The 16,158-nt window shown below is 41.8% G+C and overlaps 1 protein-coding gene across 1 annotated transcript in view; it reads right to left on the bottom strand.

Annotated features, from left to right (window-relative positions):
- Nucleotides 1-16,158, bottom strand: part of ATP13A5 (ATPase 13A5) — a 100,266-nt gene that overhangs the window by 23,947 nt on the left and 60,161 nt on the right. The window contains exons 19-24 of the mRNA XM_062181248.1: nucleotides 15,481-15,641; nucleotides 12,796-12,921; nucleotides 11,293-11,372; nucleotides 7,523-7,565; nucleotides 4,278-4,387; nucleotides 2,303-2,399 (exon numbers count right to left, since the gene is read on the bottom strand). Coding sequence (XP_062037232.1) covers nucleotides 2,303-2,399; nucleotides 4,278-4,387; nucleotides 7,523-7,565; nucleotides 11,293-11,372; nucleotides 12,796-12,921; nucleotides 15,481-15,641 — 617 coding nt within the window. The remainder of the gene's footprint in view (nucleotides 1-2,302; nucleotides 2,400-4,277; nucleotides 4,388-7,522; nucleotides 7,566-11,292; nucleotides 11,373-12,795; nucleotides 12,922-15,480; nucleotides 15,642-16,158) is intronic.

Raw genomic sequence — 16,158 nt, 5'->3', positions numbered from 1 at the left:
CAGTGGTAGTCTCAACCTGGGCAGTTCTCAAAATAGATATTAAAGCCTGCAAATTTCTGGGAGGTCTTCAAACATGAAATTTGAAATCAAGGCTTTAATTAGCTTATCAGGTGTTGCTCTCCATCCTTACCCATGGATTGAAATCATAACATGTAACTGTACCTCAAAAGGTTAATAAAGAGATGGAATTAAAATTAAATTTAGGAGGACAGCATTGTGGCACAGTGGGTTAGGATGCCACCTGTAATGCCGGCATTCCATATGGTTGCCAGTTCAAGTCCTGGCTATTCCACTTCCAACCCAGCTCCCTGATAAAGTACCTGGAAAGGCAATAGATACGTTTGGGCCCCTGCCACCCGCATGGGAGACCTGGATGAAGTTCCTGACTTTGGTCTGGTATATCTCTGGTCACTGCAATCATTTGGGGAGTGAAACAGCAGATGGAAGATCTCTCTCTCTCTCTGTCTGTCTTTGAAGTAAATAAATCTTTACATACATATACATATACATATACTCTATATATACATATACATATATACTATATACATAGTATATATATATAGTGTGTGTATGTGTGTATATATATGTATATATATATAAAGAGAGAGAGATTTTGTTTGTTTTGGTGTAGAAAATTTTTGAAATCCATGATAGCTTTTTCATAATATATATTTTCCATGAACATTTTAAAGATCTCCTGTTTTGCATGGATTTCAATGTGGGTGGTTTTTTTTGCACCAAATAAGCTTATCTTTTAATTCCATTTTCTTTAAACTTTTGGAGCATCCTCCTGATTCTTTTGGAGTTCATTCACTTTCACAAACTGAACAAGGGCTCTCTTTAGGTATGCCCATTGCAGCCTTCAGTCTGGTACCCCTGCCTTTCTAAGGCTTATGAAGACATAAAATTTTTTTAAGTTCACAGTTAAGAAGTTGAAGCATTTAATTATAAAAAGTCAAATCACTATTCTCTAAGAACTTGCCTTACAACACCTTTAGCAGCCAAGCCTGTGTATTTGCTTTGTGTATTTTGATGGAGTGCTAAACTGTAATTTTGTTCTGAGCACATCACAGACCAGATTTATGCATGTGAAAAATATTCATATTGCTGGCCTCTTAGAGGATGAACCTAAGGCCCAGAGGTAGTTGGCTCCGGCCTTTGGGGGACACCCTTGTTGGGGTCTAAAGCATCAGAATGAATGACTCCCAAGTGGATTATGGTTCTAACTCCATCCGTGGAGACTTGGGAATTGGAGTTTTGCTTTGAAAGACTGCGATCAGTTCCTCCATGAACTCTCAATCTCCAATTCTTTCTCTGTCTTCTTTCCCTTTCTTTCCCCCAGGTGCTGGAAGAGATGGAACAGTGAGAACTTTCCAGCAGCAGCCTTAATTTTCTTTTCACTCTGCAAGGAGTGTGCATGGAGCTATAGAAGGCTTTGAAAATAATTGACCAGCCCAATTTCTCATAGGCACATTTTGGCCAAGGGCAAGACCTAATTTGTTTTGTAGTTAGAGGAAGAACTTGAATTCAGGTTTCCTGGTGACCAATCTGGTTTCTGCTTCTCCCCTATAGACTGCCCTTCAGCCCTCTCTGTGTGATCTTTCAAGCAGTAATCCACCAGCCCTCTCAAATATACCAGGGTAAAAGCCAAATAGCTCCCTTCCTGAAGTGTTCTTCGAGCCTATTGAATAATTTTACTGAAGAGCAAGCTATAATTTTGGGATAATGGAGATGACTTTCAACCTATACATAATTCTTTTGTATAGCCATTCAATTTTTAAAAGCTTATTAGTATTTCATTTAAAGAGTACTTTTTTAGTTTAGAGAATTGCTAATCCCTTATTAATGACATGCCCAACTGTATAAATTCTGAGTAGGTTCAGAAGTAAAACTTCTTATGGGAGATTTTTAGAATTCCAGTCTTTCAAAGCCAAATACAAACTTCTCCTCCTTTTTTAATCTCTCCTCAGTCTTTTGCCAAAAGTATTCCACAGTTGGACACTGATCCATTTCTTGCTGATTATATTTAGATGTCTCTGAAGCCCTCTTCACACTACAACTGGGACTTAGAGAGGTCAGGAGCCTCAGGTTGTCTGGAGAAAAACAACACCCTAGAGAACGGATCCACATCTACTTATTTGTAACCCCATGTTTCATGCACCATTAAATCAGTTTGCAGATAGCTATTTTGAGAAATGCCATTTATTTATAAAACATTAAATCTGATTTAGGAGCCATATCCTCAGAGAATAAACTAGGGATGTAAATGCCATAACTGTGAACATACGATTTTGGTTCTTACCCAATAGAGCAATGATGTACCAATGAATTGAATTATGCCATACATGGTCAGGTATTTAAATACCCCAAAGGATGAAACCAGAGCAGCTCGGCCTTCTCTGTTGAGAAATAATAGTAATAATTGGTTAAGTGTCATACATAGCTCCCAGTTTCTATGTTTCACAAGGAGTTTGATTTTTTATAATTTGTTGATATACATGAACTTAATCACTGACTCAGCCTCTCAATTATTTATTCATTCATCCATTCTCTTTCTCTTTCAATCATTACCTCACTCACTTATTTACTTTTTCATTTCTGGCTTATAAGGTACCAATATTATGCTAAGGGCTATGGTGGATATGAAAGGAATCAGGCACAGTCCTTATTCCCAACAAGCTGTCAGTGAAGTGAAAAGATTACCATGCATATTATAGACACAACACAACATTATAAGGTGTAAAATGTCAAGTATGGACTTAATTGTGATCATTACATCTTAAAAATACATGCTTCCTAGGAATGGTACTGTGTGTGTTTCAGAGGCCCTTAGAGACATAACGATAATGGATGGGTACCCTCACTTTTCGGGGAATGTGGATATGACTCTAATATTTGAGATGTAATAGGTTTTGCTGGCTTCAACATCCCAAGAACCCAGGGTAATAATCTGAGCTGGTATAGAGATGAAGTGATCAGGACCACATTAAAAACTTCACTTTAACAAGTGGACATTGTCTCCTTTTAAAAATCAACTCAGATCTGGCCGGCGCCGCGGCTCACTAGGCTAATTCTCCGCCTTGCGGCGCCGGCACACCGGGTTCTAGTCCCGGTCGGGGCACCGATCCTGTCCCGGTTGCCCCTCTTCCAGGCCAGCTCTCTGCTGTGGCCAGGGAGTGTAGTGGAGGATGGCCCAAGTGCTTGGGTCCTGCACCCCATGGGAGACCAGGATAGGCACCTGGCTCCTGCCATCGGATCAGCGCGGTGCGCTGGCCGCAGCGCGCCAACCGCGGTGGCCATTGGAGGGTGAACCAACGGCAAAGGAAGACCTTTCTCTCTGTCTCTCTCTCTCACTGTCCACTCTGCCTGTCAAAAAAAAAAAAAAAATCAACTCAGATCTGTTGGATGTCAGGTTATGCTGGCCAAGGGAAGACGATGAGTTAGTAGCATGCAATGGGAGGGGGGACTTGGGAAACCACCACACCTCATGCCCAGGAAGAAGCAAATTCACATCGGAGATGACCAAATCTTTATTTCTAGTCCTTAGTGATATGGGTACTTGCTCTACTTAAGACTTTATTGACACAACAGGGACATAAAAAGGAAAAGCTAAAAGTCCAACTACTAGCCAACCACTCTTCCTTATGTAACATGATGGGGTGCTCACATATTGGAAGCTTGATCCCTAGTGTCCAACATTCTAAATAGTATTTGAAGGTGATAGACATTGAAGAGCTACTCAACCTTAGGTATCTCATTACAGCAGCAGAAAATGGGCAAATGCATTGGGGCTGGCAATGTGGTACTGCAGCAATTCGAACACAAGTGTTCCACTTCCAATCTAGCTTCCTGCTAATGGGCCTGGGAGACAGCAGATGATGGCCCAAGTACTTGGGTTCCTGTTACCCATGTGGGAGACCTGGACGGAGTTCCTGGATCCAGGCTTTGTTTGGCAACCCATCCCAAATTCCAGAGGAAATATCCAAGAAGCATGCAACACACAAACCAAGGAGGAGAGAAGTGTGAAATGAGCAATCAGTTAATCAATATCTAGTCAGGCTTTCAGCTGTCCACATAACACACTCACCTATCTTTGAAGGCTCCAAAAAGTTCACTTTGTTGTGGCTTCTACCAGTATTCTCAAGCAGCACTAATGGCCCCTTTAATTGGTGCACTAATAGCAATTTACCCACATCTGTTATAGTTGAATTCTGTCTCTCCAGAGCCAGACAACGAGCCCATCCTCTACCAGGGCAGAAGGGGAAGAAATGACTCACCGGATGAGATGAGGCACACACTCAATGTTGGCTATTTTCGAGGTAAAAGGTGATGCCACAGATGCTTCCTGTTCTGACAGTGAGATTCCTGCATGAGCCATTTTCAAGGCCTGGAAAGATCAATCCAATGTACAGCCTTGACTCCTGAGAAAGGCACTAACACTTCACATCATAGAATTATAACACTGTACCTTTTCATCCCTGGGTCTCTGTTTACACTATCCCTCCACCTAGAATACCCTCCCTCCTTTGATCCTCAAAGCCACAAATGAAAAAGGGAGCAATGAAACAAGTAGAAGTGCTGTATGTGTGTGCATGACTGTGTGTGTTGGTTGTGGGGTGTGTAGATGTGATAAGGAAATGGAAGTGCTGACTCAAAAGATCCATTAAGGAATGAGCATTTGGTGTACTGAGACACTGTTTTGGATGCCTGCATCTCATATCTGAGTGCCTGGGTTTGAGTCTCTGCTCTTCTTGTGATTCCAGCTTCCTGCTGACACACACCCTGGAGACAATAGGTGATGGCTCAAGTACATAGATTCCTGCCTTTCACATGGGAGACCGGGATTGAAATGGGCTCCTGGCTTTAGCCAGGCCCAATTGTGGGCATTTGGAGAGTGAACCAGTGGATAGGATGTCTCTCTCTCTTGCTCTCTCACTCTCACTCTCCATTTAATATAAATATATAAATATACTTTTTCCAGAGATGACAGAAGTTAATGGACATTGGTTGGGTCCTTGACCATCTTAGTTGTTACACACCACAGGACATCTTTATAAACTGGAAAAGATTTGATCCCTACCTTTCCCTAGTCTGCCTGATCTAGCCAATCAACTAACCACTGGGATGGAGTGGGGGACCAGATTGCATTCATCACACTCATTCAAGCCCATGTGTTGTTCCTCTGAAATAAGGACTAATTTGTTTTTTATTGCTCTGAAAATTTTCCAGAGAGTGCAAAGATTGGTTAACAGGCAGGCCAGCAAGCCTTTAGCCCTACAAGAACTGTGTGGGTCTCGAATGAGATGTTCAACTTCTGTAATTTCACGGAACCACAAACTACCTGGCAATCTGGCTGATACTTGCAAGATTCAACTTCAATAAATATCACAACATTTCTTCCTTCCTCTTTTCTCCTTAGCATTTTCTGTCTCAACTATATGATATAAGAACATCTGCATTATATCTAGGTTAGTTTTATTCATGAATTTTCCCCATCAGACAATGAGCTCTTTGTGGGGTGGACGCTATATGAATTTTTAGCATTTGGTATCTTTATTTTGTACTAAATTCCATATAATCATAATAAGACTGAGCATTCATTCTAGATTTTAAAAAATTGTTTATTTATTTGAAAGATAGAGAAAGATCTCCCATTTGCTGGTTCACTCTTCAAATCCTCCAATATTCAGGACTAGACTAGGTCAAATTCAGGAGCTGGGAATTCAAAATAAGCGTTCCATTTGGGCAGGCACCCAAATCCCAGGATGCATATTAGTAGGAAGCTGGAACTGGGAGTAGAGCTGGTACTGGAATCCAGGCACTGCAGTGTAGGGTATGGGCATCCCAAGGTGGTGTCTATACCAAATGTCCACTTCGGAATTTTTTTTTTAATTTTGGGTGAGAGAGGGAGGGGGTGAGAGAGAAAAAGAAGAAAAAGAAGAAGAAGGAGGAGCAGGGAGGGAAGGTAGGAAGGGGAGAAGAAAGGAGGGGAGAAGAGAGAAAAAGAAACAGAAACAGACATAGATAGGGAAAGCTCTCCTGTACTGGTTCACTCCCTAAATGTTTGCAGTGGCTTCCAGCTGGAACTCGAAGCTGGGAACCAGGAATTCATTACAGGTTTCTCACATGGGTGGCAGGAAACCAACTGCTTGAAACCATGACTGCTGTCTCCCAGGGTCTGCGTTATTAAGACTCTGGAATCAGTAACCAGAGCCAGGTATCAAATCCAGACACTCTGATATGCCATCTTAACCTCAGTGCCAGGTGGTTGCACTCATCTAGATTTTTAAAGAAGAGATTAACAACTAGCTCTTTCTCATGAAACAGAAATTTATAATAATCTTCTGTATGAGCATGGTTTTCTTCACAGACCTTTGGAGGAATATTAAAGAGGAGTATCAGATCTTAAATATCTAATAAACTTTGGAAATAAAAAGCAATTTTCTTCTGGGCCTATAAATTATCTAATATAATCCTCAATATAAACTGTTATTTGAATCGTATCTTTACAACTCCAAATACAAAGCACGCCACTGTCCTTCTACTGTGTGTGAGAAATAATCTCAGAATAATTTGATTTATGTTTTGCAATATCTAAATATTTTGTTTTAGGATTTCACTAAGTGTGAAAGTTTTTTTCTATTTTTTTTTTTTTTAATTTTGACAGGTAGAGTTATAGACAGTGAGAGATAGAGACGGAGAGAAAGGTCTTCCTTCCGTTGGTTCAATCCCCAAATGGCTGCCATGGCTGGCGCTGTGCCAATCCAAAGCCAGGAGCCAGGTGCCTCCTCCTTGTCTTCCATGTGGGTGAGGGGCCCAAGCACTTGGGCCATCCTCCACTGCCCTCCCAGGCCAGAGCAGAGAGCTGGACTGGAAGAGGAGCGACTGGGACTAGAACCCAGCACCCATATGGGATGCCGGCACCACAAGTGGAGGATTAGCCAAGTGAGCCATGACGCTGGCCCCAGTGTGAAAGTTTTTAAATAAAGCTAACTGATTTTTTTAAGATTTATTTATTTGAAGGTCAGAGTTACAGAGAGAAAAAAAAAGCTAACTTATAAACTAAACCCAGAATGTAAGTTTTCACAGGAATAAATAAATTTATCACAATTTAATACATAAATCATCAGTTTCAAACTTTATCATCACTAAGAATTTATCAGCTGTGTGACCTTGGGCAAAATTACTTCACCACCCTGAGATGTTATTTCCCTACAGATAACGTGAGGATTTAAACCAGGTGGTCTTGTAAAGTCTCCTCTGGGTGTGACATAGGGAGAGAGTTCAAGTTGTCTTCCCTCGACCCTGTTACTCTAAGAGTTGCCAGAGAACAGCTGACGTGACTCATCTTACTTTACTCCTCTCCACCTGCAGCCCACACTCCGGTGGAGGAAATTATAAACACCCAAACAAGCCAGCGGATTCTGGAGGAAGGATGAAGAGGCCGACACCTAGGGACCATGAGCTCCTCAACAGGGGCTTCGGCGAGCTGCCTGTGGTAGCAGAAGTCCTTTCTACTCACCCCACAGTCATTAGCTCCATCTCCACACATGCCCACATAATAACTGCAGGGAAAAGGATAAGAGAAGTTACTATCTTGAGACTTCACTTGAGTAATTTCCATCATAACTAATTCACATGCAGGGTGTGTGTGTGTGTGTGTCCCCAACATGTGTGAAATCTGAATGAAAATGACTTTGAAGATCATATCCCCAACAGAAAAGGGCCATTGCATTATTTAAATAGTTTCAATCAATTACTTTGAGATGGTAGGGATACCACCAAGGACATCAGCAAAAACAGTGATCACACACTTCAAAAGAAGTCCTGTTTCAGTATCTCCACCAAAGCCAAGCTGAAGAATATGCTGTCATGGTTATAACGCTTCACACACAATCTAACTCAGATGTCAGGACATAACCCGCCCGTGCTTCTGTTGTTGACTGCTGCTGAGAGTTTATAGAGTTCAGAGACCAGGAAGAGAAACAGCTGGAAAATAGTTTAACGTATATAACTAGTGACATACATGCTTGCAAGCATCCGTTATGCATCTCAGAGTAAAAACCAGATACTATGCTCCCCACTTGTATCAGTTTGATATGCAGACATGATATAAATAGAAGAGTAAAAATTAAAGTTGCTGTCAAAGGAATTCTATGCATTATGCAGACTGTCTTGTATTATAAGTAAACATACCTTCTAGAAATTGAATAATAACAACACTACAAGATATTCAGTTGCACTGTTCAAAAACCAGGTTAAATTTAAATATTAATAAGGGGAAAAAGTAAAGTTCTCTTAGAATGGGCTTATTATTAGCCAGCACTTAGGAAATGACCACTTTTGGAGCAGGACTTTGGTATAACCATTAAGATCCTGCTTGGGAAGCCCATATTCCATATCAGAGTGCCTGAGTTCCAGTGCTAGCTTCATTTCCAATTCCAGCAAGTGCACACTCTCAGAGGTGGCAAGTGGTGGTTCAAGCACTTGGGTCTTTGCCATCCATGTGGGAGACCTGGATGGAGTTCCAGGCTCCTGGTTTTGGCATGGCCCAACTGTTGTGGGCATTTAGAGGAATGAACGATGGAAGATCTTTGTCTCTCTGCCTGCCTTTCAAATAAAATGAGAAAAAATAAATAAGCATTATAAAAGACCACTCTTATTGGCCAAATGGTCAAATATAGCTAAATTCATATGCCTATGATTCAACCTACTATTGAGCTCGTGTATATGAAATCCCCCCATAATTTCAGATGCACATCAACACTCCTGATAGCTGTTAGAACACGGCTTGCTTTCTTCAGGCTTAAAGCACATGTCTAATGCTTATATCACATCAAGAATCAGACATCTCCTAGTGTTCCCTGAAGTTAGGAAGGGAACTCAATCTTCTGCACATTTCTGATGATGAAGACATGAATAAGAAGATCGGGAAATTGGGAAGGCAGCTCATTCTGAAACAGCATGTGTTTTCCTGAACTGATTTTTTTTTTAACTTTTATTTAATGAATATAAATTTCCAAAGTACAGCTCATGGGTTACAATGGCTTCCCCTTCCCAAAACTTCCCTCCCACCCACAACCCTCCCCTTTCCCGCTCCCTCTCCCCTTCCAGTCACATCATGATTCATTTTCAATTCTCTTTATATACAAAAGATCAGTTTAGTATAAATTAGGTAACGATTTCAACAGTTTGCCCCTATATAGCAACACAAAGTAAAAAAAAAATACTGTTGGAGTACTAGTTATAGCATTAAATAAGAGTGTACAGCACATTAAAGGCAGAGATCCTACATATTATTTTTTTAAAAAATTAATTAATTTTCTATGCCATTTCCAATTTAACACCAGGTTTTTTTTTTTTCCATTTCCAATTATCTTTATATACAGGAGATCGATTCAGTATATAATTAGTAAAGATCTCATCAGTTTGTACCCACGCAGAAATACAAAGTGTAAAAATACTGTTTTAGTACTAGTTATAATAGCATCACTGCACATTAGACAACACATTAAGGACAGATCCCACATGGGATGCAAGTACACAGTGACTCCTGTTGCTGACTTAACAATTTGACACTCTTGTTCATGGCGTCAGTAATCTCCCTAGGCTCTAGTCATGAGTTGCCAGGGTTATGGAAGCCTTTAGGGTTCGCTGACTTTGATCTTATTCCAATAGGGTCACATTCAAAGTGGAAGTTCTCTCCTCCCTTCAGAGAAAGGTACCTCCTTCTTTGATCGCCCCGTTCTTTCCTTTAAAGGAATAGAGCTTCTCAAAATTAAGCATTTAAGCCGGGAAAAATCCTCAGATATTTGAGAAAGGTGAAATTACTTTCTTCAGTCAATATCATGTAATGACCATGTGAGGGAAATAGTCATTTTAGGTGCTGATTACCTACCCAGCCTCAAAGGATTATGGGAGTTAATAGGCAGTTTTGAGACATTCCTGCGAGTGCTTGTGCAATGAAATGTAATGGTAAAAGGCAGTCTCCAGATTTCACCCATGACTTAGCAGCAATTATCAGAAGTTTCACTCATCTCTGTTTCTGTTTACTTTCTGGAATGCGTAGGCTGGAAACTCTAACATTCTCAGCAAGTAACAAGTCAACCTGCCCTCAAGAAGAACTGGTTAGCTCTGATGTGACTTGGTCATCTGTGCTTTTGAAAGAAAAAGTAAAGACCTTTCCTTTGATGTAATCCCTATTGGGTGATATTTCACCTCTTGCCTAGAACACCAGAAATAGTCCACATGTCTTCTTTTTCCTTTTTTAACAGATTTATTTATTTACTTGAAAGTCAGAGTTACAGAGAGTTGGGAAGACAGAGATTTTCCATCCACTGGTTCACTCCTCAGATTAGCTGCAATGGGTCAAGAGCCAAGAGCTTCTTCTAGGTCTCCCAGTTGGGTGGCAGGAACTCAAGCACTTGGGCCATTGTCCACTGCTTTTCCCAGGCCATTAGCAGGGAGTTGGATCAGAAGTGGAGCAGCCAGAATATAACCCTGCACCCATATGGGATGCCGGCAACTCAAGTAGGACTCTACTCACTATGCCACAGCACCAGCCCCAGTCCATTCTTTTTCCTAACGGACTTACATGAAATGATTTCAGATAATAACTCACACACTTTCCTGTTTTCCTCATTCCAAGTGATACAAACACTCAACCATCTTTTCTCTATATGTAAGCCAATCTTTGCAAATTCTTTCTGGAGTAGAAAACTCATAAAATGGCTCCCCATGCTCCCCACTTCCTGGCAATCACTCCCTTGAGTGTGAGCTGGACCTGGTGAGTTGTTCCTCACGAGGAAGAGATGTCACTGCTGATGTTTGGATATAAACAACAGTGACACTGATCTCTCTCTCTCTCTCACCCCCCACCCCCAGGGTGCTCCTCACTTGCTGGTTTTTATGGAAGCCGGCTACCAAATTGTGAGCTTCCTTATGAAATGGGCCACGTGGCAAAGGACTGAGGGTGGAGTCTGTTCAACAGCCAGTAAGATACTGAGGCTCTTAGTCCAACCACTCACAAGGAAGTGAATTCATCAATAGGCAAGTGGGCCTGGTGGCAGATCATCTCCACTCAGGCAGAGATGATTACAGTTCTGATCAACACCTGATCACATCCTTGTGCGATGCCTGAGCCAGGGACTCAGCTGAGCCCCTCTTGCATGTCTAACTCACAGAACTGTGAAACAATAAGTAAGTAGTGTTATGCTAAGCCTCCAAGGATTGGAGACACGTTAAGCAGCAATGGCTCATGTGCGTACTCTCCCTTCATGCAATAGCACTTACTTTAATTTCTGAAATTCTTCAACAAGGCTTGACTTCTGCCCAGGAGACATTCTTGCAAAGATGGTTCCATTCACCAGAATCTAAAAAGGAAAAATGGTCATTGCAATAAGATTAGGAAGAAGAATGCTTTTCAAATACAAGGCCTGAAACTCACCCATGGCCACTGATTTGATACAGCATTGGTGGGTCATCAGAGAAAATTCCAAGAAAGGGATTTAAGGCTTTGATATTGAACTTCACTTTAACCCTCCATCACAACTTGATTACTTTTTCCCAGACCATTTTTCCAAGATGGGATGACCTCTGGTTAATAATAATAAAAACTAAAAGCAGCAGAGCATATGGGGTAAAACTGAAGGAAATACAGTTGTTTTTACCGAACACTTTCTCTGTAATTGCAGCACAAGCAGAGAGATGAGCAACGCACCAGAAGTTGAGAAACAACGTTCTATGCTCAGCAGTATCACAACTAGCTGTGCAAATCCAAGGTAAACAGCTTAACCTCTCTGAGTTCAGCTCTCCATCTCTACAGGGGGAATCTGGGCTAAGGCCTTTCTGGGAACCTTTGGGGTCTAGAAGCTATGGTCCTTGGGGCAAGACAAAGAAATTTTAAGACCTCTTGCTGATGGTCACTGCCCTCAGCTCATGCTCCATTGATCTCCACCACATTGACTGCACAGCCCCACACAGCGCTGTTTTAAGATAGGACACACACAGCACAAGATAACAAATGAGTTTGAAACTAAAACACAGAGCCTTTGTTTCCTTCTGCTGTAATTTAAGGATCCAGACAGGAAGGGAATAGAACTCAGCTTGACATGAATTGGTGGCTTTCAGGTGGCATGTTTGGGATTGTCTGGATGTTCTCCAGGTAGAGAGGAAGGGAAACAGGGAGGCTGAGATTGGACTGCACACACCAGGACTCAGACTCTGAAGGGCAGGCCGAGGGTGTTGAGGGACCGTGGGTACAGGTAGGCCCAGGTAACTCTTCCAGGAGCAGTGCTTCTCCAACTGAGACCATCCCTTTCAGAACTGTTCTCCCTTTGTGCTCACTGATTTTCTCATTTTATTTTGTTTTTGCTTTCTCTTTTTTACACACTATGAATTTATTTTCAAGATATCATTAAGAAACACATGATTAGGTTGAAAATTAGTAAATTAAACATATAATATGCAGGATTTAAGTTGTGATGCATAAAATCAATAAGTATTAAAATTATATTGAAAAATTGGCTAACTGGGAAGGAAAATTATAGTCATATCTTAGATGAAAACAGGATAAAACTATTTCAATTCCTCTTTGATAATAATCATACACATGATCAATTTATCAATCAATCCAGGTGGGTTAGGCTATGTTACAATGACTCCAAAACCTTATTTAGTTTTGTAACAAAATTTATTGCTTGTTCATGAAAAGTCCACTCGGGCTCTGGGAGATTCTCCTGTTTTCCTCAGTCATTTGAAGGGCAAAACAAAACCCTTCATTTACCTAGTACTTACTTTTGGAAGCAAGCTGTTGAAATGCTGAAATATCACCTGGTATGATTTCCCACTCATTGCAAAATGGTAGCAGCTCTGTCTTTCCCCATCAGGGCCTGAGCCCTTTCCAATGTTAATGGAGATTTCCTAAAATCAAAAGGGCATCATCACTCCACAGTGGCTCTTAAGGCATATCTCTGCTTTCTTAGGTTTGTGTGGAAGGAACTGAATTCATGCTGCGTAACAATGTGAGGATTGGCAGATGAATAATGAGTAATTCCCACAGAACTTCAACTTATAGGAAAAAGAAGCTCAGAATGTCCCCCCTCCCAAAGTATGTGAACACCTGACTCTCTGACAATGAGGTGCTGTGGTTCCTGTCCTGGGAGGTAACACATGTGCTGTCAGACTACTGAGGCAATCACACTGAGGCACCAGTCAATCATCATAAAGATGAACAGGAAACATTCTGCCTTCTCCTCACTCAGCCTCACATTTCCTAAGGTCTCTTAACTATTCCTTTGTTCAAAAATTTTGCATTGAGGCAGGCATCTGGTGTGGCTGTTAAAATTATGCCTAAAAAAAAAATTATGCCTAATCCCATATCTGAGTGACTGGTTCAAATTCCCAGATCTGCTTCAGAGCCTATCTTTCTGCTAGTAGTCACCGTGGAAATGATGGCTCAAATGACGGAGTCCCTGTCTCCTACATTGGAGACCTGGATTAAACTCTTGGCTCCTGGTTTAGGCCTGGCCCTGTCCTGGCTATTGGGTGGGGGGCATATGAAGAATAAGAATACAGAAAATGGGAGATTTATGTTTCCCTCTCTCTCTCCCTCCCTCCCTCCCTCTCTCTCTAAGTTGAGTTGATTTTTAATGCCTAATTTCTTTTAGCACCTGATCTCTGACCTCTGTTGTGACCCTACCCCAATAGGTAACCCCTTTTTTCCATAGTGTTTATATCCCCTTGCACACCCTACCTTCTGGTGAACCACTATTAATCCTTTTCTAAAACCCTTTCCCTCCTGTCTTTTCCCTTGTCACTGTCTCCCCTGGCTGCCTTCTATCCCAGCTGTAAATAACAATAGATTCATTTCTCATGACAATAGCTGGTAATGGTTTTTTCATGCAGCATTTTCCAGAAGGCTTTACATTTGTATAGCATGAGAGAAAATTGTATTCATTAGAGAAATTCATATCAAGAAAAGCATTGTATGCATATCTGGAAGATTTTCTATGCTGAATTGGGAAGCGAGGTAAGACACCCCTATATTGAGACCTCCAATTAACAAACAACCCATGAAAGATGCTGTTAAGCTTTTTTCATGAGACAAGGACAGAAACTCTTTTTGCTTCTGCTGGGAAGGTGGGAAGATGAAGTGTAGTGGAGGAAGGCAGAGCAAAGGAAGTTTTCTCCCAGTAACAACCTAAACTTGAATAAAGCCATTAAATTCAAGAATGAGTAGTATTAGTGGACTGTTCATTAAAACAGTGTGGGAGCTGAGTTCTATCACATGGTGAATCTGGGCAACGTGTACTGATGTGGAAGCAAGGCGATCCCCAAGGAAACAAGCACCAGGAATCTGCTGAAAGCAGAGTGCTGTCATCTTTCACAGCCCATTCAACTGGGGTTTGAGCCAAGTTAATGCACCTTTTCCAGGACAGGCAGAGCCACTCTGTACAATTGTGCCATTTGTGTACTGTACAAAGGGTCCTGATTACACAAAGGTCCACTCTATACTTAATATGAAAGGCTTGCCAGCCTGGAGGAAGGGAGCATTTTTGCAATCCATCACCTGGAAGGCCATGTCTTTGAATTCACCTGCAGTGATGAAACGTCAGGCTACAGCCCATTCTCATCATTTGAAAAAGCTACTCTTGTCCAAGTGCACAGGTATCTTGCTATCTAGAGAAGTCTAAGACCTGTTAACTTCATGTCACAGGTACAGTGCAATCTAAATGTCCATGGATTTGTGAGGAATACAACAGATGAGTCTGAGTTGTTTCTCTGCAACTCATCAGTTTGTGTCTTGTGTGAGCTTACATTTCTTTCTTTAAAAAAAAAAAAACTTAATAGATTTATTTGAGAGGAGGAGACACAGATAGGGAGCTTCCACCCACTGGCTTGCTCCCCAAATGTTCACTGTGGCTAAGACTGAGCCAGGCTGAAACCAGGAGCTGAGAACTCAAGCCAAGTTTCATCGTGAGTGGCTGCTACTCAATCATTTGAGCCTTCCAAGGCCTGCAATAGCAGGAAACCAGAGTCATGAGCTAGAGCTGGGAATGGAAGTCAGATACTAAGGGCAGCTTAACCACTAGGCTAAATGCGCACTCCCCACTAACTTTTCTGAATCTCCATTTTCTCATTTGTAAAATGAGTCATTTGCCCAACTCATAAGGTTATTGTGAAGATCAAATGGCAAAAAAAAAAGGAGAGTATAAATTAATTAGTAGTTGTCAGCCATGACAGCACATTGGAATCACTGGACAAAGAGCTGATACCAGTTCCCACCTCAGGGATTCTGATTTAATTGTTTCAGCCTGAATCAGGAAGCCTAAAAACTCCTCCAAGTGATGCTAGTGGGCAACTGGGCTGAGAAGCTTGAAGGAAAAATCTGCAAACTGCAAAACTCCAGATAGCTGTGAGGAGCCACGATTGTGATGACTCTGAAGAAGAGAAGGCTGTGCAGTGCCAACGTTTGCTCACATTCTTCCCTGGTCCCGTCTCCTGGTTCTCCACCAGCTGCCAGGTCACAGAGGCAGGCACAAACTCATCTGGTTCATTGGCTTCCACGATAATCACTTGGCTGCCTGGAGGAATCATTTCGGAATTCTTAGCAACAGTAATGGCCGTTTGAAGGTTGTCACCTAGAAGACAAAGGAATTCTGCTTGCTTTCAACAAACCTCTTCCCCACAACCAGAATCAAGCTCTCCCTCCTCCAACTTGCTTGGTTTTTTTCCAACATTTTGAAAGTCAGAGTTACAGAGAGAGAGGGAGAAAGAGAGATAGATCTTCCATCTGTTGGTTTACTCCCCAGATGGCCACAATGGCCAGGGCTAGGCCAGACCAAAGCCAGGAGCCAGGAGTTTCTTCCAGGGCTCCCATGTATATAGCAGCAGCCCAAAGACGTGAGGCATCCTACGCTGATTTCCCAGGCCATTAGCAGGGAGTTGGATTGGAAGTGGCTCAGCCAGGACTCTAACTGGTGCCCATATGGAATGCTGGCATCACTGGTGGCAGCCTCACAGGCTATGCCACAGTGCCAACCCCATGCTTTGTGCTCCTTAAGTCACTTTTGTGCTCCTCAAGTCACTTATTTCATAACCAATTTTATCTGCCTGCCTACCCAAGGCTACCCCAATGAGCACCATGCTTGTATCTCC

Source organism: Lepus europaeus, chromosome 2, assembly GCF_033115175.1.
Source record: "Lepus europaeus isolate LE1 chromosome 2, mLepTim1.pri, whole genome shotgun sequence".
Taxonomy (NCBI): domain Eukaryota; kingdom Metazoa; phylum Chordata; class Mammalia; order Lagomorpha; family Leporidae; genus Lepus; species Lepus europaeus.
Note: the sequence above shows the minus strand (reverse complement) of the source record. Positions and strands in the feature narration are given on the sequence as shown.